This window comes from Cydia pomonella, chromosome 8, assembly GCF_033807575.1.
Source record: "Cydia pomonella isolate Wapato2018A chromosome 8, ilCydPomo1, whole genome shotgun sequence".
NCBI lineage: Eukaryota > Metazoa > Arthropoda > Insecta > Lepidoptera > Tortricidae > Cydia > Cydia pomonella.
The window spans coordinates 10,230,560-10,256,549 of NC_084710.1; the positions used below are offsets into that span (position 1 = coordinate 10,230,560).

At 39.8% G+C, this 25,990-nt stretch overlaps 5 protein-coding genes across 5 annotated transcripts; 3 read left to right on the top strand and 2 right to left on the bottom strand.

Annotated features, from left to right (window-relative positions):
• The first annotated feature begins 93 nt into the window (after nt 1-93).
• Nucleotides 94-1,234, top strand: LOC133520530 (UPF0389 protein CG9231). Its single transcript, XM_061855002.1, has 2 exons — nt 94-464; nt 699-1,234. Exons 1-2 carry the CDS (start codon nt 262-264, stop codon nt 907-909), a joined length of 414 nt encoding a protein of 137 aa, XP_061710986.1. The 5' UTR covers nt 94-261; the 3' UTR covers nt 910-1,234.
• LOC133520531 (protein MIX23) lies at nt 987-3,167 on the bottom strand. The gene is made up of 3 exons (XM_061855003.1): nt 3,007-3,167; nt 2,470-2,742; nt 987-1,160 (listed from the first exon to the last, which is right to left on the bottom strand). The coding sequence occupies exons 1-3, from the start codon at nt 3,034-3,036 to the stop codon at nt 1,053-1,055; spliced, it is 411 nt and encodes a 136-aa protein (XP_061710987.1). The 5' UTR covers nt 3,037-3,167; the 3' UTR covers nt 987-1,052.
• Nucleotides 3,168-5,929: 2,762 nt separating this feature from the next.
• On the top strand, nt 5,930-9,768 carry LOC133520542 (large ribosomal subunit protein eL24). Its single transcript, XM_061855021.1, has 5 exons — nt 5,930-6,003; nt 6,129-6,204; nt 6,493-6,578; nt 7,871-8,032; nt 9,602-9,768. Exons 1-5 carry the CDS (start codon nt 5,999-6,001, stop codon nt 9,738-9,740), a joined length of 468 nt encoding a protein of 155 aa, XP_061711005.1. The 5' UTR covers nt 5,930-5,998; the 3' UTR covers nt 9,741-9,768.
• A 2,481-nt stretch (nt 9,769-12,249) lies between these two features.
• On the bottom strand, nt 12,250-14,179 carry LOC133520537 (ATP synthase subunit beta, mitochondrial). The gene has a single exon (XM_061855011.1). The coding sequence runs from the start codon at nt 14,060-14,062 to the stop codon at nt 12,518-12,520; it is 1,545 nt and encodes a 514-aa protein (XP_061710995.1). The 5' UTR covers nt 14,063-14,179; the 3' UTR covers nt 12,250-12,517.
• A 323-nt stretch (nt 14,180-14,502) lies between these two features.
• LOC133520538 (60S ribosomal export protein NMD3) lies at nt 14,503-25,982 on the top strand. Its single transcript, XM_061855013.1, has 9 exons — nt 14,503-14,694; nt 14,852-14,986; nt 15,351-15,501; nt 16,132-16,375; nt 17,246-17,539; nt 17,861-17,970; nt 18,229-18,386; nt 24,479-24,661; nt 25,331-25,982. Exons 1-9 carry the CDS (start codon nt 14,645-14,647, stop codon nt 25,512-25,514), a joined length of 1,509 nt encoding a protein of 502 aa, XP_061710997.1. The 5' UTR covers nt 14,503-14,644; the 3' UTR covers nt 25,515-25,982.
• The last annotated feature ends 8 nt before the right edge of the window (nt 25,983-25,990 follow it).

The window sequence follows — 25,990 nt, forward strand, 5'->3', positions numbered from 1 at the left end:
GATTATAAGCTTTGTAAAATTGAACGCAGAGGGCCTAGACGCTACCGCGTAGATGACCTCAATTTTTGCGAACTTCAGTGTTCGCGGTAGGCCCTTACATCAACGTGACGGATTTTCCGATTTGCACACGAAGTTGCATCTCGTGTGCAATATACTTTATCAACTCGACTGTCAAATGATGAGCAAGAGGGAAGGAGGCAAACTACACTTTGTCATTGTTTTTAATTCGTTGAGCAAAGTACCACTGTGCGCATATAAAAAATGTTTAAACCCTTTTTTCCGAGAACAACTGCGTTATGTTTTGTGAGAAGGATGTGTACGCCAGCCACCCCGCCTCCGACACCGGCTTCAAGCTCGTCTTCTGGTTCTATGTCCGCAAGATACCGACCAACTAATTTCCAGAAGTTTATCCTTGTTTGGACCAAGAAGTATAAAAGCAAGGAGGAAATCCCGACATTTGTCTCGTAAGTACATTAATTAGTTCAAACTCAACGATTAGTTTTATTCTGGGAAATTATGATGTTATGCAATGTTGTTTTATCGTCTTATTGTAGTGTGAATATAGAAAAATCTGAAGGTCAATGGTGTTGTGTCCCATTGTGAGCGTAGACATTAACAACCGTGTATTAACTGCAACAGATAAGCTGCAATACCTACAGTTTGCTTACAATTGACTAATCTACTTTGTATTATTTCAGAGCAGAAATTATTGAAAGGTCCCGCAGTGAAGCTCGCATAAAAATCTCAAATGTGCTAATGCTCCTGACTGCGCTCGCAAGTTTTGGCGCCATTATGGCAGGAAAAGCAGCTGCAAAAAGAGGAGAATCTGTCCATCAGATGAACATGGACTTCCACAAACAATATAGAGCCGAGCAGGCCGAAAAGGAAGCAGCTGCTGCTGCTAAGTAGAACATGAGAAGTCATGCCATAAGTGTTGTGTGCTTTAGATATTATTAGATTAAGTATTGAATACAATAAAACCACTGTTAACTCAAATCTATTTATAATATATACACTAAAGGATCAAAAACAATTTTTTCAATTCTCAGTCTTCATAAGTTGTCAGGCTTGTAATAGCTTCTACACTTCTCTGTAAACAGCTTTGTTGTTTTTTCACGGATCACCTCTTCCACGCTCAGTTCAGTTTGCAGAAGGCGAAGCTGTGAAGAAACCGATATTTATAAGAAATAAGAATAATGTATTTTAATACTTAATAAATGTATATATTTTAAAATCAATTACTATTGAGAAACCCTTAGTTGACTTAGTTCCTATGTGGGTTTTATTAGGATTTATTAGGATTTCTGCTAGCTGCTAGAAAAACTATATTGATATGAACCTTAGCATTGAAGTGGAGCATATAGCATTATTGGCAATGTGCAAATTAAATGAGAGTTGGCCGACTAAAAATAAACAAGCACTTGGGCATCTAAATATAAAATTCCTCGCATGTCTGGCCAATGTTCTATACAATGTGTTTTATCTACAGGAAAAATATTGGAATTACAAGAACCAACCAATGGCTGCAAAGACATTTAATTAGCCACAACATTTCATCTGTAGGAATAGATTGAGCTACCTAAGTCTAAGACATGCATAATTGTCTTTTCAAGTTCATGTGTTACAAAGAGACTTAAGAGGGTTGCAGGTGTTTATGAAACAACCTTATGGTTTTAATACATAAATACACAATAATAGTCCTACTATATTATCTGTTTCTAAATGTACCCTTAACTCTTCAAGTGGCATATGTAGTTTTTGAGTTGTTGGAATTTTGATTTGATTTCAATTCATCAAATTTGAAATTTAAGTAAGAGTCAGAATGGTGGGTGTACCTAAATAAAATCAAATGAAAAACAAAGCATACCATATTTTTGTACCTAATTTGTACTACTTATTTAGTACCTCCTTTAAAAAAAATTGTACCTCACGGTACATAAAGTTGTCATCAAAAAACAGGTCACCCGCCATCCTGGCAGTCAGAATGGCGGGTGTACTTTATTACGCTATGTTGCTAATTTATATCATACAGAAATCTTCCTAAGAAAAATCATGCACGTAAATGTTTGTTTTTCATTGATTCATCGCCGCCAACAATCAATGAAAAACAAACATTTACGTGCATGATTTTTCTTAGGAAGATTTCTTTGAAATTGCGCCTGCTCTTTTCTAAGACATGATTTTCTGAGTTATTTGAGGTAATAAATAGTACAAATTACATTTTGACTCTCACAAATTTAAACTACATAATCGGTCGGGAGTCAACGGCCTACCACTCCAAGGGTTAAGCATATTTTTGACATGAGCCTACATTATACTATATAGGAAAACAACAAGCTACACTGGAAGCTGATTATTTGAGTGATCAGAACAAGTCTTAAGTTTATATCATGATATTCAATAAAAGTTATTCAAAAAATGAATAGTAAAAGTTATTCAATTTCATGATATGCAATAAAATTGAATTACCTTTCGTTGTTCTGCCTTTAAAGATTTCAAAACATCATAATCATCAGGCCTCTCTTCCTTAGCTGCCCTTAATTTTTTTACAGTATCAGCCGTAGACACTATGCAATTTTTAATTACGGCTTCCCGGTCGGTATGTCCCTTCTGAATCTGCGAGTACAAGTCTGCACATGCAGAGGTTGCATCTACTTTTTTTCTGAAAGACTCTGTGGGAATGGATGTATTGAGTGCATACACTATCTTGTCATCTAAAACACGCATCTTCTTCAGGACATCCTAAAACAATAAAATTAAGCAAGGTTTGAATCTATTATTCGCTTTGTTATTAATACATTAGATGTTTTGTTGTTTCATGTGTAATAATAAAAAGTCATACGCTTTTATTATTAGCATTAGGAACAAGTAATCATGAATGCCTATAAGATTCTGATTAGTAAGTTTCATTTCACCTTTGTGGCAAAATATCAAAACATATTATTGTACGATTCTGATAAGGAATCATATTTACGGTTATATTGTATGTCTATGTATTTACGTTACCTGAAACTCAGAAAAATCGGGACAAAACATTGCAACGCTTCAACGAATAGAAATTTGTAAAGGATTTAGTATTTTTTCAACTCACAATGTTTATTTAAACTAATTAGATAACACAACTTTGATTCATTTTCGATTCGACTGCAATATTTTAGGTTAGTTAGAACGTTTTGAAACAAACTAGTAATAGTATAAATCTATAATATGGCATATGTTATGAATTAATATTTTATAGTCTAAGATGTAAATAATGCACTGAAATGTTTCCAGTATTAGTAGTAAGCAATTGTATATCACGTAATTTGATCGCTTGATATTCGTTTTATCATTATTGATTTTATACATCAAGAAAAAAATCAAGTATTAAAGAATTTGAACGATTTTCTGGTACCACTAGGTTAAAAAAAGCGGCCAAGTGCGTGTCGGATTCGCCCATGAAGGGTTCCGTACCATTTATGACATATTAAAAAAAAACTACTTACTAGATCTCATTCAAACCAATTTTCAGTGGAAGTTTGCATGGTAATGTATATCATATTTTTTTTTTAGTTTTATCATTCTGTTATTTTAGAAGTTACAGGGGGGGGGGGGGGGGGGGGGGGGGGGGGCACATTTTACCACTTTGAATGTGTCTCTCGCGCAAACTATTCAGTTTAGAAAAAAATGATATTAGAAACCTCAATATCTTTTTTGAAGACCTATCCATAGATACACCACACGTATGAGTTTGATAAAAAAAAATTTATGACGTATTAAAAAAAATACTAGATCTCGTTCAAACCAATTTTCGGTGGAAGTTTGCATGGTAATGTACATCATATTTTTTTTTAGGTTTATATATATTCTGTTATTTTAGAAGTTACAGGGGGGGGGGGGGATACATTTTACGACTTTGGTAGTGTCTCTCGCGCAAACTATTCAGTTTAAAAAAAAATATATTAGAAACCTTAATATCATTTTTGAAGACCTCACACGTATGGGTTTGATGAAAAAATAATTTTTGAGTTTCAGTTCTAAGTATGGGGAACCCCCAAAATTTATTGTTTTTTTTTCTATTTTTGTGTAAAAATCTTAATGCGGTTCATAGCAGTACCAAGTTTGAACAGTATAGTTCTTATAGTTTCCGATAAAAGTGGCTGTGACATAAACGAAAATAAATCTTTATTTTTTGTATCTTTTTTATGTTGAGCTTGTTCCTTTCCATGGCTCTTTGGGTGGTTCTTATCTTTCTCAGGCTCGGTAGAAGGCATATATCTGCCACTATCTTTTTTAGGTTTAAGCTGTATTTGCCTTTTAGGATTTCTTGCAGTGACCAGAGTTTCCTCCAGGTTATGTTAGCTCTCCTTTCTACTTCTTCTTCGTTGTTTGTTTTTGTGAAAGACAGCTGCTTTCTATGTTGCTTTTCGCGTATATATTTTGTAGGTATTAATGTAATAGGTATTAATGTATTTTGGGTCCACACTAAGCTGTTCCAATGCATTCCAGATTGCGCTGTGATTGATGCTATCAAATGCCTTGCTATAATCTATAAAGGCGAGATATAGGTCTCTATTGAACTCTTTATACTTCTCTATTATCTGTTCTAGTGCTTGTATATGGTCTGTAGTGCTGAAACCTGCCCTGAAGCCAGCCTGCTCTCTTGGTTGGGAGTCGTCAATTGTTTTGGATATTCGCCTTAACATTATTGAGGAGAAAAATTTGTAGATGCTCGCCAGTAAGCTGATTGGTCTATAGTTACCGATGTCTAAGGGATTGCCTTTCTTGTACAGCAATATTATATCGGATGTACACCATTGCTCTGGTATAGTTACGGAATTAAGTACCATATTGAATAGATGTGTTAGATATTGAAGCAGAATCGGTGCACCATGTTTTAGAGCTTCGTTTGTTATTCCATCTGGACCTGGGCTTTTTTCGGTTTTCAGCTGTTTTATGTGCTCATACACTTATTTTTCTTCGATCTGCTTTACTGACAAGTTTACGTTATTCGCAATAGGTGTCGGTGTCTCCTCTTGTATTTGGTTGTAGTCTTTCTTTCTATAGAGTACTTCATAAAAGTTTGTAGCATGATTTATTACGTCTTTCCTTGTTTTTGTTTGTTCTTTATCTTGTCCAAGTTTTTGTATCCAAGATTTGTTTAGATTAAGTTCTTTTAAAGCTCTCTTTGTACCTCTGTGTTTCTTTAGGTTCCTTGTTATTACTTCCTTCCTGTGATTCCTGTAGTCTAATATTCTTATAGATTTCTTTGTTTCCTTAAACAGCCGGGTAAGTTCTTTCTTCATGGTTTGATTTTTGTCTTTCTTAAACATTAGTTCTGTGCGTTGGTTTATTAGTTGTTTTGTATTGTCGCTAAAGATATTGTTTATTTTTGTGTGGTCCGTCAGTCTTAGTCTTCTGTGTTACGCTGTCTATTATTGACTTTTCTATCTTATTGTAGTAATCTTGAACACTTGTATCTTCTGTTTTGTTTCCTAGTTTTGTCTCTAAGCATCTAATATAAGTAACTATGTATTTCCTTTTCTGTATTTAGGCTTTTAAACGAGGAATGGAAGTTTTTTCGACTCTTTTTGGAAGTTTCAAGTTAAATGTTGCTCTCAGAAGTCGGTGGTCTGATGGAAATAGTACCTTATTCAGGACTTCGAAATTAGTGATATGAACAGAAGATGGACCTGGAAATCACCTGACCAAAACACCAGGAATGAAATAGATTTCATAATGACAAACCGACCAGGACAGGTGAATACCACACCTTAAATAATTATTTTTTATAATTTTGTTAACCGTTGATGTACATTGCTTCAAACACAGAAGATTACTTGCGTCTAATACTATTATTTTAAAACTCGTGAAGGTGTTCCGTTGCTTCCTCATGTTGTTGAACTTGGCGTTAATATAATATGGATAACTATAATTCATTAGTAACTTTTTCTGGTTCTGTGGTTTAGTTGTGACAACTTCGAATGTTTGACAGTTCTTTCGCGTTTGACAATTCAAAATGAAGTACGTTTTCGCAAATTCTGATTTATATCTCAATGTATTTGTGTAATCTTGAAACCTTTTCTCATTCAATTAAAGAAATTATCAAAAACCGTGTGTCCGTCTTACTATGTTTGAATTATTTTCAGGATCGGTCTGTGCGCGTATAGTGGATACAAGATCTATCCCGGCCATGGGAAAACTATGGTCAAAGTGGATGGCAAGGTAAATATTTTATTACGTTTAAACCCTAATCTAAATTGTAGTTCAAAGCCGAGCAATTTAATTTAATGTTCCTTAAGCAAATGAATATAATAATCATGTTTACATTATTGGTCCTAATATAACCTCTTGGAGTATGAACCAAGTTTACTTGAGTTTCAGATTATTCGGGTATAGCATTAATTGAAGAATAATTAGCATAGTTACTGTCTCTTCATGTAAATGCCTTGGAGTATTCTCTGATATCGTCGTCAAACTCCATTAATTCACATTTTCGTGCTTGTGTTTCAGACCTTCACATTCTTGAACTCCAAATGTGAGGCCGCCCACTTGATGAGGAGGAATCCTCGTAAAGTGACATGGACTGTGCTTTACAGGTAATATAAAAATATTTTGTTATTTAGCTCTAACCTAATCTAGTGAAAATGTGAGTTTATAATATTGATTTCTATCTTACCTTGTAATCTGCTACCCTTGTACATTGAAGTGAATTTGAATTATATTTCTGCTATAGTAATGGATACTTATGACACAGACATAATTAAGTAAGTACACTGACATTGACAAAAAAAATATCTTATCCTTATTTCCATGTTTTACTACATGTGACTCTGATGAGAGGTGTGTTGTTTAAATTAAGCATTATACACTGAAATAGATATTAAACACCTGAGAAAAACTGACCAACGCCATTGGTGGCCGAGGCAAGAATTGAACCCGTATCTTCAACTTATGTGGCTAAAATCCTGACTTCGAGACCACCCGGCCATGGCAGTACTTGTCTCAAATTCATAAAATAATTTAATTTGCTCCCTGGTTGGAAACTTAGCTTTTTTTGGTCCTACAATTCTTCATCCTTATTGTTACCTTGATATTTGCATGTATGTGAAAGAGACAAACCTATTATCACAATAAGCCCTCAACTTTCAGGGGTCTAATTCGGTTCGGTTGATAACTCGAGATATAAAATTGAAGAAATTTGAACCTTATGTAATTCTATTTTAAGCTCAAATTTCCTAAATTTTATAGATTTAGACTTATTTCTTTCATACTATTAACTTACAATATAAATTATTTAAAGCTAATCTATATGAATTTACATTATGATTGTCAAATATTTATTATATACAATGTCAAGAAAAATCATCAAATATCAATAGCAAAATATTGGGAAATACATTACACAATGTCAAATAAAATAATTACAGAAAACATGTTAATATTGCTATTTATACCTAGATATCTCGAGTTATCAACTTCCCACTGTGTATCAAATTTACCAGCTGTCAGTCAATGCAATGCTGAATCAGTGAAAAGTGATGGTTTAAGGTTTTATAAATTTAACATGTAGGCTCAACCAAATTCCTCTCATGGTTTATGTAAATTTAGAAGATGTGGTTTTAGCACAAAATGTGAACCAGTTTAAAAATAAATTAGACAAGCATATTATATCTACTACTCGTTCATGATAACTATCTTTATGAATACTGGATACAGGTCATATCAGTTGTCAAACTGCTTGTCTGCTTATTAAATAATAATAATAAATTAAGCAATCTATAGGGAACTTTCATATCATAATTCAAAAGAAATGAATCAAAATGAAACTGGTGGCACTTAGATTCCCTATCATCAGTGTTTTTTTTTCTAAGAATGTAAATGTCTTTAGGCGCAAGTTCAAGAAGGGTCAAGAAGAAGAGCAGACCAAGAAGCGCACCCGCAGGACTCAGAAATACCAGAGAGCAATTGTTGGTGCCTCCCTCAGTGACATTATGGCCAAGAGGAACATGAAGCCTGAGGTGCGCAAGGCTCAGAGAGACCAAGCCATCAAGTGAGTATAGTTGCTTAAAAAGACTCTTATTCTTCAAAAACTGACAAAAAAGTTGCTTTTCATCCACTAGAGGAGCAAAGTAATTTGATGCAAATTTTGAGTTGTTTCCTTATGTTGGTTCATGGTCACTTATGTGATCATTTAAAAAAAATTATAAATATTAAAAAGCATGTATTTGGATTCGATTTGTCTTGTTTACTATTTTCCTCACGTTTGTGTGGTGAAGAACTTCATGCCTTGAAACCCTTGCAAAGCCCAAGATTCCAATTTTGGAACTGACTATGTTCATGGTTCAATTGTGGAATCTTTTGTTTGCTTAGGTATCAGTAAAGCTATAATAATAATTAACATGAGGAATTAGCCGGGTCCACACAGAGGAAATTGCCTCGCGCGTATGCTTGCTCTGTGTGGAATTACCCGGGTCCACGCAGAGGAAATTGCCTCGCGCGTATGCTTGCTCTGTGTGGACCCAGCTATTAAACTAAAACCTTGCCACCTTTTAAAACAAATTGTTCTCCTCATCATAACATTTTCTCAATTGCATGCTAAAGGAGTGTGATGTTTGCTTTGGTAACCTAACCTAACCTTTGGTACCGGCACTAGTTTTTATGAAAGCACCTGTCATCTAACCTTCCAACTAGAGTGGAAAGTGGTTGTTTTTATTTTATGGGTTGATTAACAATTCTGCTTCTCTGTCCTGTATCCTTGGGACTAGAGTGAGTTGATGAGTTCCATCTTCTATAAGTTGTATTATTTTTTTTTGTTTATATTTACAAAATAGTTCTGTTGGTTACTGACCCACAAACGATTGAAGGTAGGATGTTGAAATTTAACAAATAATTTTTCAAATGTTGTAGAGCTCTGCTGTAAGAGATTTGACTTGACTTACTTCAAATTAGGTACGCAAATTAGGGTTGCCATAAGTATGGGGACTCTGACCGGGACATTTAAAGAAAATCCCGAAATGTGTTGACACTGTTGACGTAAATTCGTGAAACGTGAACGGACAAGTGTCAGCTTACGTCGTTCTATCCACGTAAGATTAGCCTAGCTAGTGAGTCGCGTTTATTGTAGGTATATTACTGTTTACCGAGTCCAGCCCTCTATTAAATAACTATGATTTTTAAACCGGGACAATTTTCTTATCGGCCGGGACGCCGGGACACCATGCTTCAAACCGGGTCATGTCCCGGCGTACCGGGACGTATGGCAACCCTACCGCAAATACTATGTATCTGTGGCGATGGCAAAGATATGTCAATCAATCAATTTTTCGTGTTATGGCTCCATCAAGGTGATGATGATTCTGCCAATGTCGAGGTTGGATAAGACACGGCTTGTATATGAATCTTAATGCAAAGGTATTTCATATAGTCTTACACTCCTAGCCCTGTAAAGCAACCTTCTTTTGTTTTTAAATGTCAAATTGTGACATAATGTTATGGAGTGTAAAAAAAGGAACAAAATCTATGAAGTGTCCATTAAAAAATATTAAGCGGGTATTGGCCTCCATGGCCTCCATCTTGTGCTTGTTTTTTCTTTTATTAATCAACATCTTAACTTTCCCAGGGCTGCCAAGGAACAGAAGAAGTCCACCAAGGCTGCCAAGAAGGCTACCGCTCCCCCCACAAAGGCGAAGGCTGCCCCCAAGGCTAAGGCCGCTAAAGTGAGCCAGAAGTCCGCGCCTCGCGTTGGTGGAAAGCGATAATTCCTTTGTAATTAAACATCTAAGTTAACATTGTTCTTTTTTTCTGTGACCAATTAGTTCCTTCACCGACACCAAGAACCATACCACTACCTGACATTGGCGCGATAATCGAAGTCGCTTTGTATTAGGACAACCCAACCCCTAAAGCTAAAGCTTGACGGACACACACGGGCGGGTGCGTGACCAAGCGGGCCCTGCGGCGCGTCTCTTTAGCTTGTTTTTTGTTCCGGGCGGTAGCTTTACGACGGCGAGCATGCGCTTATACAACTAAAATGGACCAACTCTTAGGACTTAGGACCCGCCACGCCACCGCGAATTCACACCGCGCCGCCGACGCGACCCGGTCCCCGTACCCGCCTGTGTGTGCATTAAGCTTAAAGGTGTAGCCAGTTTTTGACGAAAGACCAGTTCGCGAACCAATCGCTTAATGCAAACCGTGCTACAAAATGCACGTGAGCAGTTGGATATTATTATGGAGCGTTTGCAATCAAATCTTGAAAGCTTATTTGCTTAGCTGTATTTTCACATCACCTTTTGCAAAAAAGGCTTTTTCTTACCTGCTAGGAGAGATCAGTGCCACTTTTCCATTGTACGTCACTATTTTTTCAGCTAAAATAATATTTTTGTACAAAAATTTCCTCATAGGCGAGCAGTAGCAAAATTATTTCCACCTTGAGCGTTAACACTTGATCCCTCACTACGCTCGGGATTCTCTTTTAGGATTCTTTGCTTCGTTCAGGATTCAATATACGCCCTCGCCGTAAACATGTCATTTTGCTCCCTTGTGACACAATCTAAAAAAATGTATGTGTTTATTTAGCATTAAAAAGTGCTCCAGCATCCATCCAGCATCAGCAGCAGCTCCAAGAGCTGGTAGTGTATCAAATAAAATAATAAGTACCTGGGCGACCGAGCTTTGCTCGGTTATAACTATTTATTGTAATATGGTGGTCTATAGGTGATAATCTTAACTACATTTTTTTACTAAATTAAACTTGTCTAAAAAAATATATATAAACTTGGACATATAAAAAAAAACAAAAGTTAGTCACCGGGCGAGATTCGAACCCGTAACACTCATTTAGCAGTCCGCGTCTTAACCCGCTGGACCAGACGGACAGTGGCCGGCAACACGAAATTAGCGACCATATTCTGCGGCGAAAGAAAAACGCATGAAAACTGGAAAACACGCGTTTTCCCAAACATAAGACTAATCTTTTAGACTAGAGTCCTGCCTGGAGCGACTTAGACTTATATGTTCAAGTTTATATATAATTTTTAAATTTTTATTGTTTTAAACAAGTTTAATTTAGTAAAAAAATGTAGTTAAGATTATCAACTATAGACCACCATATTACAATAAATAGTTATAACCGAGCAAAGCTCGGTCGCCCAGGTACTACTAATCTATGGACAGAACTGCATGAATGTAATGCTCAAACACTATGTTTAAAATTCATTTGTTTACTGTACATGTCTGTCTTTTTAGGGTTCCGTAGCCAAATGGCAAAAAACGGAACCCTTATAGATTCGTCATGTCCGTCTGTCTGTCCGATTCTGTCACAGCCACTTTTTTCCGAAACTATAAAAGCTATACTGTTCAAACTTGGTAAGTAGATGTATTCTATGAACCGCATTATGATGTTTACATAAAAATAGAAAAAAAACAATAAATTTTGGGGGTTCCCCATACTTAGAACTGAAACTCAAAAAAACTTTTTTCATCAGACCCATACGTGTGGGGTATCTATGGATAGGTCTTTAAAAATTATATTGAGGTTTCTAATATCATTTTTTTCTAAACTGAATAGTTTGCGCGAGAGACACTTCTAAAGTGGTAAAAAGTGTGTCCCCCCCCCCCCGTAACTTCTAAAATAACAGAATGAAAAATCTAAAAAAAATATATGATATACATTGCCATGCAAACTTCCACCGAAAATTGGTTCAAACGAGATCTAGTAAGTAGTTTTTTTTTAATACGTCATAAAAATTAAAAAAAAAATTTTTTTTCATCAAACCCAAACGTGTGGGGTATCTAGGGATAGGTCTTCAAAAATGATATTTAGGTTTCTAATATCATTTTTTTCTAAACTGAATAGTTTGCGCGAGAGACACTTCAAAATGAAAAAAATGTGTGTCCCCCCCCCTGTAACTTCTAAAATAACAGAATGAAAAATCTGAAAAAAATATATGATATACATTACCATGCAAACTTCCACCGAAAATTGGTTTGAACCAGATCTAGTAAGTAGTTTTTTTTAATACGTCATAAATGGTACGGAACCCTTCATGGGCGAGTCCGACTCGCACTTGGCCGCTTTTTTAAATTCAACTTAATTGGTAGAGTAGTTTCGGAGAAATAACGCTGTGACAGACAGACGCACAGGTGATCTTCTAAGGTTTTGCTTTTTCCCTTTGTAGTACGGAACCCTGAAAATCGTAACTAGTAGTTTGGAAACCCTTGGTCTAATATAATGTAGCAGTGAAAGATGAATAAAAGAAAGGAAAATATTTTTTTACAATTTTATTTTGCGACCAAATGCACCGCAATATGTGTTCAGTTCAGACCTGACGTTACATGATTCACTTTGATTTTTCTTCAAATATTTACAATATCGGCTCCTACTTCCATAATTACTATATTGGATTACATTATTTAAAATGTTATAGCAATGGAAACTACTACTGAACAAAACATAAACCTTAGTCCTTTCCGTTGGTTACTCTTTCCAATAAATAGACTATTATTCCTTACACTACTTGATTGATACATATATTTAGGTGCTCTTGGCTAGAGTCTCGGCCTTGGCGACAACTTCCTCGATGGGCCCGACCATGTAGAAGGCGACCTCGGGCAGGTGGTCGTACTCGCCCTGCAGGATCTTCGAGAAGCCCTTGATGGTCTCCTCGAGCGGCACCAGCTTGCCGGCGTGGCCAGTGAACACCTCGGCGACCTGGAAGGGCTGCGACAGGAACCTTTGGATCTTGCGCGCGCGCGCCACCGTCAGCTTGTCCTCCTCAGACAACTCGTCCATACCCAGGATGGCGATGATGTCCTGGAGCGACTTGTAGTCCTGCAGGATCTTCTGCACATCACGGGCGACGTTGTAGTGCTCGGCGCCGATGATGTTGGGGTCCATGATACGTGAGGTGGAGTCGAGAGGGTCCACAGCGGGGTAGATGCCCAGCTCAGCAATGGCACGTGACAACACAGTAGTGGCGTCCAAGTGAGCAAAAGTGGTGGCCGGGGCGGGATCAGTCAAGTCATCAGCAGGCACATAGATAGCCTGCACAGAGGTGATGGAACCCTTCTTGGTGGTGGTGATTCTCTCCTGCATAGTACCCATGTCAGTGGCCAAGGTCGGCTGATAACCCACAGCAGATGGGATACGACCCAGAAGGGCAGACACTTCCGAACCAGCCTGAGTGAAACGGAAGATGTTGTCAATGAAGAGCAGCACATCCTGACCCTCCTGATCACGGAAGTACTCAGCCACAGTAAGACCAGTTAGGGCGACACGGGCACGGGCGCCTGGGGGCTCATTCATCTGGCCATACACCAGTGACACTTTGGAGGTCTTGTCCTTGAGGGAAATGACACCGGACTCAATCATTTCCTGGTACAAATCATTACCCTCACGTGTGCGCTCGCCCACGCCGGCAAACACGGAGTAACCACCGTGAGCCTTGGCCACGTTGTTAATAAGCTCCATGATGAGTACGGTCTTGCCGACACCAGCACCGCCGAACAGGCCAATCTTTCCTCCTTTGGCATATGGCGCCAGCAGGTCCACGACCTTGATGCCGGTGACCAGGATCTCTTGCTCCACGCTCATATCCACGAACTCGGGCGCCTCGGCATGGATGGCCGCCGTCTTGTCGGTGGGGATGGGGCCGCGCTCGTCGATGGGCTCGCCGATCACGTTCATGATGCGCCCAAGCGTCTCCACGCCCACGGGGATGCGGATGGGTGAACCGGAGTCGTGTACGGCCTGTCCGCGCACCAAACCCTCGGTACCGTCCATGGCGATGGTGCGCACCGTGTTCTCTCCCAAGTGCTGCGCCACCTCCAGCACGAGCCGGGGCTGCCTGTTCTGCACTTCCAGGGCATTGAGGATGGGAGGCAGGTTGTCTTCGAACTGTACATCTACAACGGCACCGATGACAGCGACTACTTTACCTTGTCCCTTGCCTGCGGCCTTGGCTGCATAATCACGTTTGTTGACCAGAGCTCCAGCGACAAAGGGTGTCTTGTCGGCTACAGATTTGTCCACTACCGACTTCGCGGCCAAACGGCCGGCTCTACAGGCGGTAGAGAACATTTTCGTATTTGATCGATCGAATAGGAAAAAAAAATTCAAAAGGGTCACGCTCACTCTGAAAAATTTACGTAAGCGGCAGCAAGTGCGAGACGATGAGAGGAGAGGGGAAGGTTGCGGCAGGGCGGGGGCAAGATGATGTTACAGAGTAGATAAAGATGTGATCAAATTGCATAAAATACTTTTTACGTAATTTTTAAGCAATTATTTATGAAGCTCTCAATTTATTTGTTATTATTAAAACAAGTTATTGCAATATTACATACCCTTGTGCTATTATTAGGTTATTACCATCCATTATTTATTACTTTTCTCTTTTCATTGCGACGGACAGTCTTGACTTTATGGACTAAAGTTTTAAACGATTTATTGTAAATCTGGAACGGTACAAAAACTAAACTAAAATGTCACAGTGATTATATGCTCTTTGTGTCACATGTGATACTACGTCATCTGTCACTCACTGTCAGTAAAAAAAAACGCGAAAATCACGCTTGTTTCGTGTGATTTTGGTTGAAGATTTTTCAATAAAATTGTGGTTCATATTGAATACCGACAACATATAATAACTAAATTAACTGAAAAATGGAGTATATATCTCCTGAAAGTGTTACGGCGTCCAACAGCACGCGAATGTAAGTCTTGTTTATTTATAGGTTAATGTTAAAGTCCTGAATTATAATACTTATCTTAATAAATCCTCGCTCAATGCTCAATGATACTGCTTTATTAACCTTCTTATACGTCTGCGGTCTTATTACTTTGTTATAATCGAGTGGTTCTTCTTTGCAGACTATGTTGTCAATGTGCAGTGCCGATAGAAGCAAATCCCTCAAATATGTGTGTAGCATGTTTGAGGGCTCATGTTGACATTTCTGAGGGTGTCCCTAAACAGGCTACACTCTTCTTCTGCAGGGGATGTGAAAGGTAGTATATATTATTATTTTATTTTCTTCTATTATCACATTTAACCTCATGTTCTTGCGTATTACATTTTATCAAAAGTTACATTACAATACACGTGTACAGGGCTCTGCTAACCACGGCTATATTTTCAGACACTTGATGCTAGAGCCTTTTCTTGATCACTGCTAACAATTTCTACAAATAAGTAAGTTAAAAAAATGTTGATAGGTGGGACCACACAGAGCGAGCAATTTCTTCGTTTACAAAACCGCCTCGGCCGAGACACGTCTACACTGGCCGTTTTGTGTGCGAGGAAATTGCCTTGTGCATATGCTCGCTCTGTGTGGACCTGCCTTATGAACAAAATTGTGATAATGATTTTCAGATATCTTCAACCACCTGCAGAGTGGGTGGTGGCTGCACTTGAGTCTCGTGAGCTGCTTGCCCTCTGTCTCAAGCGGCTGAAAGGCCTAAACAGGGTCAAGCTGATAGACGCAGGGTTTGCCTGGACTGAGCCCCATTCCAAAAGGATCAAAGTAAAATACATATTGAACTTATAACTTTTAGTTTTAAGTGGATTTTATATGAGAATTATGATAATTTTTTATAGGTATGTCACCCTTCTTCTTCGGTCGATCCCTCAATGCTGAGGATCGTGACATAGTGTCCTTCTGTTGAAGACCAGATTCCTCCATAGGCTTCTATTCCTCGCCTAGCGCATGGCCTTGTGCAGTTTTAATTGCATAGGTGCAGTGATTTGAGCGGTGTAGTAGGGGGGGGCCCTGAGGTCTGGTGCCTTCAACTTTGCCCATCTTAATAACTCTCTCTAGGCTATCCGGGGAGCAGCGTGAGATATGTCTGAAGTATATGAGAGTTAGGAGCTGGCATATTGTTGAAAACCGGTGTTTTATTTGTAGCTCTTCCAATATGGACTTATTAGTACACATAGCTGTCCAAGGTATCCATAAAAGCCGGCGCCCACACCACATCTCAAATGCGTTGATACGCTTGGCTTGATCAAATTTAGACATGTGTCACAACCATAGAGAAAGATTGAGAACACCAGAGATGTCACCCTATAGATCTATAAAAATTGTTAGAACCTATAAAAAATGTTACAAATTGTCAACCATAAAATTGTTTCTTATCCTTCTATTACCCAACAGGTGAAACTAACAGTACAAGGTGAAGTAATGGGAGGTGCAGTTCTCCAGCAAACTTTCATCGTTGAGTTCAGCATCCAGCACCAGATGTGCGATGCCTGCCACCGCTCTGAAGCGCAAGATTACTGGCGCGCGCTTGTGCAAGTGAGACAACGCGCGAATAATAGGAAGACATTCTACTATCTTGAGCAGCTGATATTGAAGCATAAGGCGCATGAGAATACACTTGGGATTAAGCCTAAACATGGTTAGTAATTGATTTATAATTTTTGTAACATGATTGTTGCAAGCAAGATTGTTTTCATATCCCATATGCAATACAAGGAAGAGATCCTAACTTACAAGATTTTGGTCATACTCACAAATTAAAAGCAGATGCCTGACTAGTGGAAAATAGCGGGTACTTGCTTCAGCAAAGAGCGAGTTTTTTTTAATTATGGGCGAGTATTTTCTCTTGACAAAATTATTCACTAGGCGGGTTCACACAGAGCGAGCGAGCGAGCACGTATGTGCAAGGCAATTTCCTCGCGCACAAAACGGCCAGTATAGACGTGCCTCGGCGGAGGCGGCGCGCGCGTTTTCCTCACCTGAGCGCGCTGCCTCGGCCTAGGCACGTCTACACTGATCGGTTTGTGCGCGAAAACATTGCCTCGCGCATATGCTCGCTCTGTGTGGACCCGCCTACTGGTTGTGTAAGATCAACCAACAATTACTGCATACCTTTATTCACATGGCATCAAAAACCTACGTGAAAATTTATATTTACGCGTACGTTTCCTGCGCAAAAATATAATCTATCGCAGGCCGATTTCGCGTCGCCGGTTAGGCAACTGCCTAAAATGCCGATTTTTCTGCTCAGTTATGGAGGATTTAACAACTGGAGACGCTTTGTCTGTAATTTTCTATACAAAACAAATTCTGATATTGGTCAGTCCATACAATACATATAACCATTGCTCGAGGTTTTTGACAGAGGGGTAAGATCTTAAAGGCCACTCCAGTTGTTAAATCCTCTAAGACTCAGTTAGGCTATTGTAACCTTTTGGCTATAGTACCTACGTAGGTGTTATTAATTTATCAGATGACCAACTTACAAATTTAATATGATGACTTTCAGATGGATTAGACTTCTTCTACACAACTGAAAGCCATGCCCGCAAGATGGTAGATTTCATACAATCCATGCTTCCCATAAAATGCCAGCATTCCAAGAAGTTAATATCGCACGATATACACAGCAACGTCTACAACTACAAGTTCACATTCAGTATAGAGATTGTGCCGCTGTCTAAAGACAGCGTGGTGTGCCTTCCGAAGAAGTTGTGTCAGCAGCTTGGAGGCATTTCTCCTATCTGTTTGGTGCACAGAGTTACTAGCACTATACATTTAATAGATGCAAATACTGGGCAGGGTAAGTTGGTCCTAATAAATTTTAGATGGTAGTGTTAGGCGGATAATATATGTCCAAAATTATTAATTTAGAGGCTAGATAAATATGACCCTTTATAGATTGTGTCATGCACGAAGACACATGCCTTCACTCATATTGTCTTGTTATTAAAGGTTAGGTTTGACTAAACTGCGCGTCATCGTGGATGACACGAACTATATGACTGGAAGTTTCTCACATTATTCTTTATTTTAGTCTAGTTTTCTTTATTATATTTAATTTGTACCATGTTCCAGATCCCTCATGTAACTGAAATTAATCATAACCTTAATTTGTTTTTAGTGTGTGATGTCTCAGCTACCGTGTACTGGAGGAACCCATTCAATCCTATTTGCAATCCAAAGCAGCTGGTGGAATATATTGTAATGGATATTGATATTTTGAAGGAACATGTAAGTATCCTTTAAAAAAAGTTTAAAAACAAAAAGTAGCGGATCAAATAACGCTTCATAAGTATCTAACATTCAGTAACAGCTTAACAAAAAGTGCTGTCTTTAATATAGAACAACGAAGACTGCAAAAGATATACTTTGGAACGTGAATTTTAGAAATCTATCTGTATTTGGAAAAGTTATCTGGGGTGTCAGATACTTTTGGCGCGTTGTTTCATCCGCTACTATTGGTGCTGACTGTACTACATTTGTCTTCAGGAAAAGAAGTCATTCCCCGGCCAAGGCATGTTGTCCAACAAGCACGTGGTGGCCGACGTGTGGGTGGTGAAAGCCAGCGAGCTGGGACTCGACGTGAGCCCCATCCACACTAAGACACACCTTGGACATGTACTCAAACCTGGGGACACTGTTATGGGGTAAGTTAAGAGGCCTTATTCCTACAGACGAGCGTATTTTGTAAAATGCTTCCTTTTTCATTCAAGATTACGACGTAACTATTAGTATTTATTCAAAAACTGATAACGTACTTAAATAATCGTTTCCTAAACTAGGGGCTCCAACAGTTCAAATTTTCATTTTCTCTTTTAAACCTCTTTTTTAATGAGGTTTTTTGGGAGTCTTTTCCAAATTTTGCAGTGAGATGTGGCGTTTCGGTTCTCAATTTTGCTATAAACAAGAATCATTTGGTACATGAATGACTACAATTTGATTCAACATATCTCGTACGAGGGGCTGGAATGATTAACAATCGAAGATTCATTTGAAAAAACTGATAAAATACCTTCCGAGTTTTCTTAATTTTTTTGGCGAAAACAGGGTTTTATTATATTTTATTTCCGCAAATTGTACGCATATTTTGCTTTAAAAATAATATTATAGCAAACTGTAACTTTATGTTAACCTATAAAAAAAAAATCGTAACTATGGGACCTATATTGCCGTAAATTTATATTTTTTTAAAACACGTATAAATCACGCAGCAGCGACGCCCCGCTCTCAGTCCGCGCGGAGCGCGCTTAGACGACGGACCTGTGCTCGATTGTCAGGCATTCGTTGCGATCGTAATCAGCTACGGAGTTCCGAGAAGTGCTATATACTGCGATTAGAAAATCTTAATAAAAGTTCATTTTTTACAGTATGCATAACAGACTCGCTTATTGATGGATTTTCAGTGTTACTTTTTTTTTATACTAAGTCGGTGGCAAACAAGCATACGGCCCGCATATGTACGCCTGCAACTCCAGAGGAGTTACATGCGCGTTGCCGACCCTAACCCCCTCCCGCCCCTCGTTGAGCTCTGGCAACCTTACTCACCGGCAGGAACACAACACTATGAGTAAGGTCTAGTGTTATTTGGCTGCGATTTTCTGAAAAACGCATTTTCACTTGAAATTACGTTAGGGTTTGCATTATTATTTTTGACCCGGATGAAGTCCAAGTTCTCATGATGGAGTCAGGAGTTGGTCACCAGAACTCCTAATCTACTAATTATAATCCCATCGTGTTTGGGCTCAAAAGATTTGCCCTGACGAACACCATCGATCTAGATGAGGTCCAGGGTCTCATGATGGAGTCAGGAGTTGGTCACTAGAACTCCTAATCTACTCATTATAATTCCATCGTGTTTGGGCTCAACAGAGTTGCCCTGACGAGCACCTTCAATCTAGATGAGGTCCAGGGTCTCATGATGGAGTCAGGAGCTGGTCACCAGAACTCCTAATCTACTCATCATAACTCCATCGTGTTTGGGTTCAATAGATTTGCCCTGATGAACACCATCGATCTAGATGAGGCCCAGGGTCTCATGATGGAGTCAGGAGTTGGTCACTAGAACTCCTAATCTACTCATTATAATTCCATCGTGTTTGGGCTCAACAGAGTTGCCTGACGAGCACCTTCAATCTAGATGAGGTCCAGGGTCTCATGATGGAGTCAGGAGCTGGTCACCAGAACTCCTAATCTACTCATCATAACTCCATCGTGTTTGGGCTCAATAGATTTGCCCTGATGAACACCATCGATCTAGATGAGGCCCAGGGTCTCATGATGGAGTCAGGAGTTGGTCACCAGAACTCCTAAACTACTCATCATAACCTCATCGTGTTCGGGCTCAATAGATTTGCCCTGACGAGCATCATCAATCTAGATAAAGTCCAGGGTCTCATGATGGAGTCAGGAGTTGGTCACTAGAACTCCTAATCTACTCATTATAATTCCAACGTGTTTCGGCTCAAAAGATTTGCCCTGATGAGCACCATCGAACTAGATGAGGTCCAGGATCGCATGATGGAGTCAGGAGTTGGTCACCAGAACTCCTACTCTACTCATCATAACTCCATCGTGTTTGGGCTCAATAGAGTTGCCCTGACGAGCACCTTCAATCTAGATGAGGTCCAGGGTCTCATGATGGAGTCAGGAGCTGGTCACCAGAACTCCTAATCTACTCATCATAACTCCATCGTGTTTGGGTTCAATAGAGTTGCCCTGACGAGCACCATCAATCTAGATGAGGTCCAGGGTCTCATGATGGAGTCAGGAGCTGGTCACCAGAACTCCTAATCTACTCATCATAACTCCATCGTGTTTGGGCTCAATAGATTTGCCCTGATGAACACCATCGATCTAGATGAGGCCCAGGGTTTCATGATGGAGTCAGGAGTTGGTCACCAGAACTCCTAATCTACTCATAATAACCTCATCGTGTTCGGGCTCAATAGATTTGCCCTGACGAGCATCATCAATCTAGATAAAGTCCAGGGTCTCATGATGGAGTCAGGAGTTGGTCACTAGAACTCCTAATCTACTCATTATAATTCCAACGTGTTTCGGCTCAAAAGATTTGCCCTGATGAGCACCATCGATCTAGATGAGGTCCAGGGTCTCATGATGGAGTCAGGAGTTGGTCACCAGAACTCCTAATCTACTCATCATAACTCCATCGTGTTTGGGCTCAATAGTTTTGCCCTGATGAACACCATCGATCTAGATGAGGTCCAGGGTCTCATGATGGAGTCAGGAGTTGGTCACCAGAACTCCTAAACTACTCATCATAACCTCATCGTGTTTGGGCTCAATAGATTTGCCCTGACGAGCATCATCAATCTAGATAAAGTCCAGGGTCTCATGATGGAGTCAGGAGTTGGTCACTAGAACTCCTAATCTACTCATTATAATTCCAACGTGTTTGGGCTCAAAAGATTTGCCCTGACGAGCACCATCGATCTAGATGAGGTCCAGGGTCTCATGATTATAATGGTAATTTGATGGTGCTTGTCGGAGTAAATCTATTGAGCCCAAACACGATGGAGTTATGATAAATAGATTACGAGTTCTGGTGACCAACTCCTGACTCCATCATGAGACCCTGGACTTCATCTAGATCGATGGTACTCGTCAGGGGAAATCTATTGAGCCCAAACACGATGGAATTATAATGAGTAGATTAGGAGTTCTAGTGACCAACTCCTGACTCCATCATGAGACCCTGAACATCATCTAGATTGATGGTGCTCGTGAGGGCAAATCTATTGAGCCCAAACACGATGGAGTTATGATGAGTAGATTAGGAATTATGGTGACCAACTCCTGACTCCATCATGAGACCCTGGACTTCATCTAGATCGATGGTACTCGTCAGGGCAAATCTTTTGAGCCCAAACACGATGGAATTATAATGAGTAGATTAGGAGTTCTAGTGACCAACTCCTGACTCCATCATGAGACCCTGAACATCATCTAGATTGATGGTGCTCGTGAGGGCAAATCTATTGAGCCCAAACACGATGGAGTTATGATGAGTAGATTAGGAATTATGGTGACCAACTCCTGACTCCATCATGAGACCCTGGACTTCATCTAGATCGATGATACTCGTCAGGCCAAATCTTTTGAGCCCAAACACGATGGAATTATAATGAGTAGGTTAGGAGTTCTGGTGACCAACTCCTGACTCCATCATGAGACCCTGGACTTCATCTAGATCGATGGTACTCGTCAGGGCAAATCTTTTGAGCCCAAACACGATGGAATTATAATGAGTAGATTAGGAGTTCTAGTGACCAATTCCTGACTCCATCATGAGACCCTGAACATCATCTAGATTGATGGTGCTCGTGAGGGCAAATCTATTGAGCCCAAACACGATGGAGTTATGATGAGTAGATTAGGAATTATGGTGACCAACTCCTGACTCCATCATGAGACCCTGGACTTCATCTAGATCGATGGTACTCGTCAGGGCAAATCTTTTGAGCCCAAACACGATGGAATTATAATGAGTAGATTAGGAGTTCTGATGACCAACTCCTGACTCCATCATGAGACCCTGGACTTCATTTAGATCGATGGTACTCGTCAGGGCAAATCTATTGAGCTCAAATACGATGGAATTATAATGAGTAGATTAGGAGTTCTAGTGACCTACTCCTGACTCCATCATGAGACCCTGGACTTCATCTAGATTGATGGTGCTCATCAGGGTAAATCTATTGATCCCAAACTCGATGGAGTTATGATGAGTAAATTAGGAGTTCTGGGGAGTTCTGGTGACCAACTCCTGACTCCGTCATGAGACCCTGGACCTCATCTAGATCGATGGTGTTCGTCAGGGCAAATCTTTTGAGCCCAAGCACGATGGCATTATAATGAGTAGATTAGGAGTTCTGGTGACCAACTCCTGACTCCATCATAAGAACCTGGATGGACTTCATTCGAGTCAAAAATAATAATACAAACCCTAACGTGATTTCAAATAACACTGAAACTCTATAGCACTAATGTGAGCAAAACGATTGGCATCTTGACTAGGCAGCATGGGTGCGTAGCCACCATGCCAATCGATACGACAACGAAACACTATCTGTCTCTCTCTCGTACTAATATGCACAAAAGATTGGCATCTTGGCTGGGCAGCATGGGTGCGTAGCCAACATGCCAAACGTTTACGATACGACAAGGAAACACTATCTGTCTCTCTATCGCACTAATATGCGCAATCGATTGGCTTCTTGCCTAGGTATCATGGGTGCGTAGCCAACATGCCAATCGTTTACGATACGACAACGAAACACTACTCTCTCTCTATCGCACTAATATACGCAAACGATTGGTAGTTTGGCTAGGCACTAAGCAAGTGTGTGGCCAACATGCCAATCGTTTACGATACGACAACGAAACACTATCTGTCTCTCTATCGCACTAATATACTTTATTTATACCTGCAGTCATTTACTAACTTCTTCATTTTCCATTGGTGTGAAAGAGACAGAATAAAGAGCAAGGGTTATAGTACACTCTGTAGTCTGTACACTTAGTAGTAGTGTACATAAAAAAAAAAAACTACTGTGCATATACAATAAAATAAAGAGTGCCCATATGATATCATATGACACTAAAATTAATGTTGCTTGAAATTATATTGAAAACTATCAAGATTATTCTAGTCTGCATTGAAACGCGCGTCGCGTTGCCGGCGCTCGCGTATCGAGCGCCAACGCCATCTATGGAGCGTTATTTCGTGAAATCGGAGAACGCTCCAAGGATTAAGGGCTCTTAACCCTTTGACTGCTAAAGACGTCAACTGATGCGCGGCTATTCGCTAGGTGCTGCCCTCATTTTGTCGGCTTTTCTACATTGAATCTTATGGATTAAATTAATTCCAACGGTTGCCGCTGTCCATAAGATTACGTGTGTTTGTGACAATCAAAGCCAATTCTCTCTCTTAACGACTTCGCACCTTGCCAATAGTCCAATATCAACCTTCGTGCCGACGAGGTTCACGATGACGCGCCGCACAAATTTTAACATGAGATAGAACATGTGCTTTATGTTCCTCCTTTTTCTAGGCTTCGCTATTTATCTCTTCTAATATAATACAAGAACATAACAAACATCTCAATGCTTGGCAATGTCTCCAAATGTCTGAAGTTATATAGAGAACGTACAAAAAAATATTTGCGTGAGTTTTTAACACGTTCAATGTCCCAATCTGAACAATCTTGACTTCTGAACCTTACGACTTTGTAAAAGAGGCTTGCCGTGACCCTTATACGGGGCACGGACAGTGAACGTTGTTAATCTTATTCTATTACATTTACTATTTACACAGTGGTACAGTGGTAAAATAAGACGCGTAAAGTAGTCCGAATTTTTGCTGAAACTGAAGTAGAAGACGCTATATGGCGCCATAATTAAACGATAGCGCTCGACTACCTAGCTTCAGCTACCGCATAATGTACGGAGCAGTAAAGTACCATACCATACCATCTACTATAGCTGTTAATGTGCTACAGGTACTTAATTTCCTACACTGCTGCGAACCTCATAACCAAGCGTTTTTTCTTCAAAAATCATATTGAACGCGCAAGCGTTTCAATCATACGTCAGCTGTCTTAAGAATATGCTCCATCTTATCGAGGACCACTCTTTTGGGGCCTACTTTTTCCACTAGCTTACAAAAAACAAGCATGCAGCTTGAATGCGCAATTTACAAACGCTTTACATTTTCCAGCTACAACCTCGGTGACTCCAACGTGAACGACTCTAACCTAGACAAGCTCGACCGCGCCGTGGTCCCCGACGTGTTCCTAGTCAAGAAGCACTACGGCGAGCGCGCCGCGCGCCGCCGCGCACGCAACTGGAAGCTCAAGCACATGGCTGAAGAACTTCATGACGGTGCCAGCTCCACAAACGAGTAAGTTATCATCTAAAAACACAGGGCCCTACTTTAGACGTTCGTTCGTCTAGAGAGGCAAACTGACGAACGATCGAAGACGTTCGCGGTAGAACCTAGAAAAGTTATCGTTCCGCCGTGCCCGACGTGCAGGCGTTGCGTTCAAAGGGTTAAAGGGTCGGTTGCACCAAACCGTCTGTCATCGTTAAAACGTAAGGTAAATTTTATTCTCTCCGCTGCGAGAAATGGCCCTTTGTGGTCGGCCTCAGTGGCGAGCTCCAGCGGCGCGTTCGGCGGAGACCATAAATAAGGATACGTTTCCCATTGAGTTTAATCGCCGGCATCTAATTAAATGGCTGAAGGACAATCAGCTACGTCATTGAATGCAACGTTTAAATGGCTGAACGTCGTGTAGTAATTTAGTGATGAATTTATGATGTTTGGTTAGGTTAGGTTAGTTTATTGTATTTATTTATTATAAGTCTATTATTTACTTGTTTCATTTCTTCAGTCATTTTTAAAGGCCTTATTTTCAATACGCCAAGTTGTTAAAAGTTGATTGATTCTAGTTTTATTAACTATCGGCCTAGGCATCATTGTCTAATGAACTGGTTAATTTAACCAAATGACTGCGACATAACCATTTAGTGAGTTGGCAATTTTTTTAAATCATTGCTCATTGTTTAACAGCGACTACAACGAGTTCCTGGACGACCTGGAGGAAGACCCGGCCTTCCGGCAGAACATCAACATCTTCAAGCGCGGCGACGTGGCCGTGGACACGGACGAGATGGACCCGTCGCTGCCGCGCATCACGCTCGCCGAGATGCTCGACGATCTCAACATCGAAGACGTCGAGATGAGCGAAGTTTGATAAACAACTTTGCAATCTGGACTATAATTGGTCGATAATTTCGTTGCTTTGTCTATTTGGCTCTGTTTCCACCAGAGATGTGTGAGGATGCGTCGCAAGAGATGTGTTTGTTAAGAACCAATGGAATCACTACACGCTGAGCGAGGAAAGCAAATGAAGTGATTCTATTGCTACGCATCCTCGCACATCTCTGTTGGAAACGCAGACTTACAGACTTAAAATATAACATGCGATATTCAACTTTATTGTATTTCATGAGGTTGCTATTTACAATGACGTCTTAAGTTACTATGTCGCATTAAAGCATGGTAAATTACAGAAAAGGTTAAATATAGTTAGAGTACGTACCGCGTCATTAGTTTTTTGATAAAAAATACAAGTATTCTTATCCTTGAAAGTTGAAACTTCGTCAAATACTACTGAAACCGGATGTTTATATTTCATATGAATAAATCGTATGCTCATACATTTTAAGT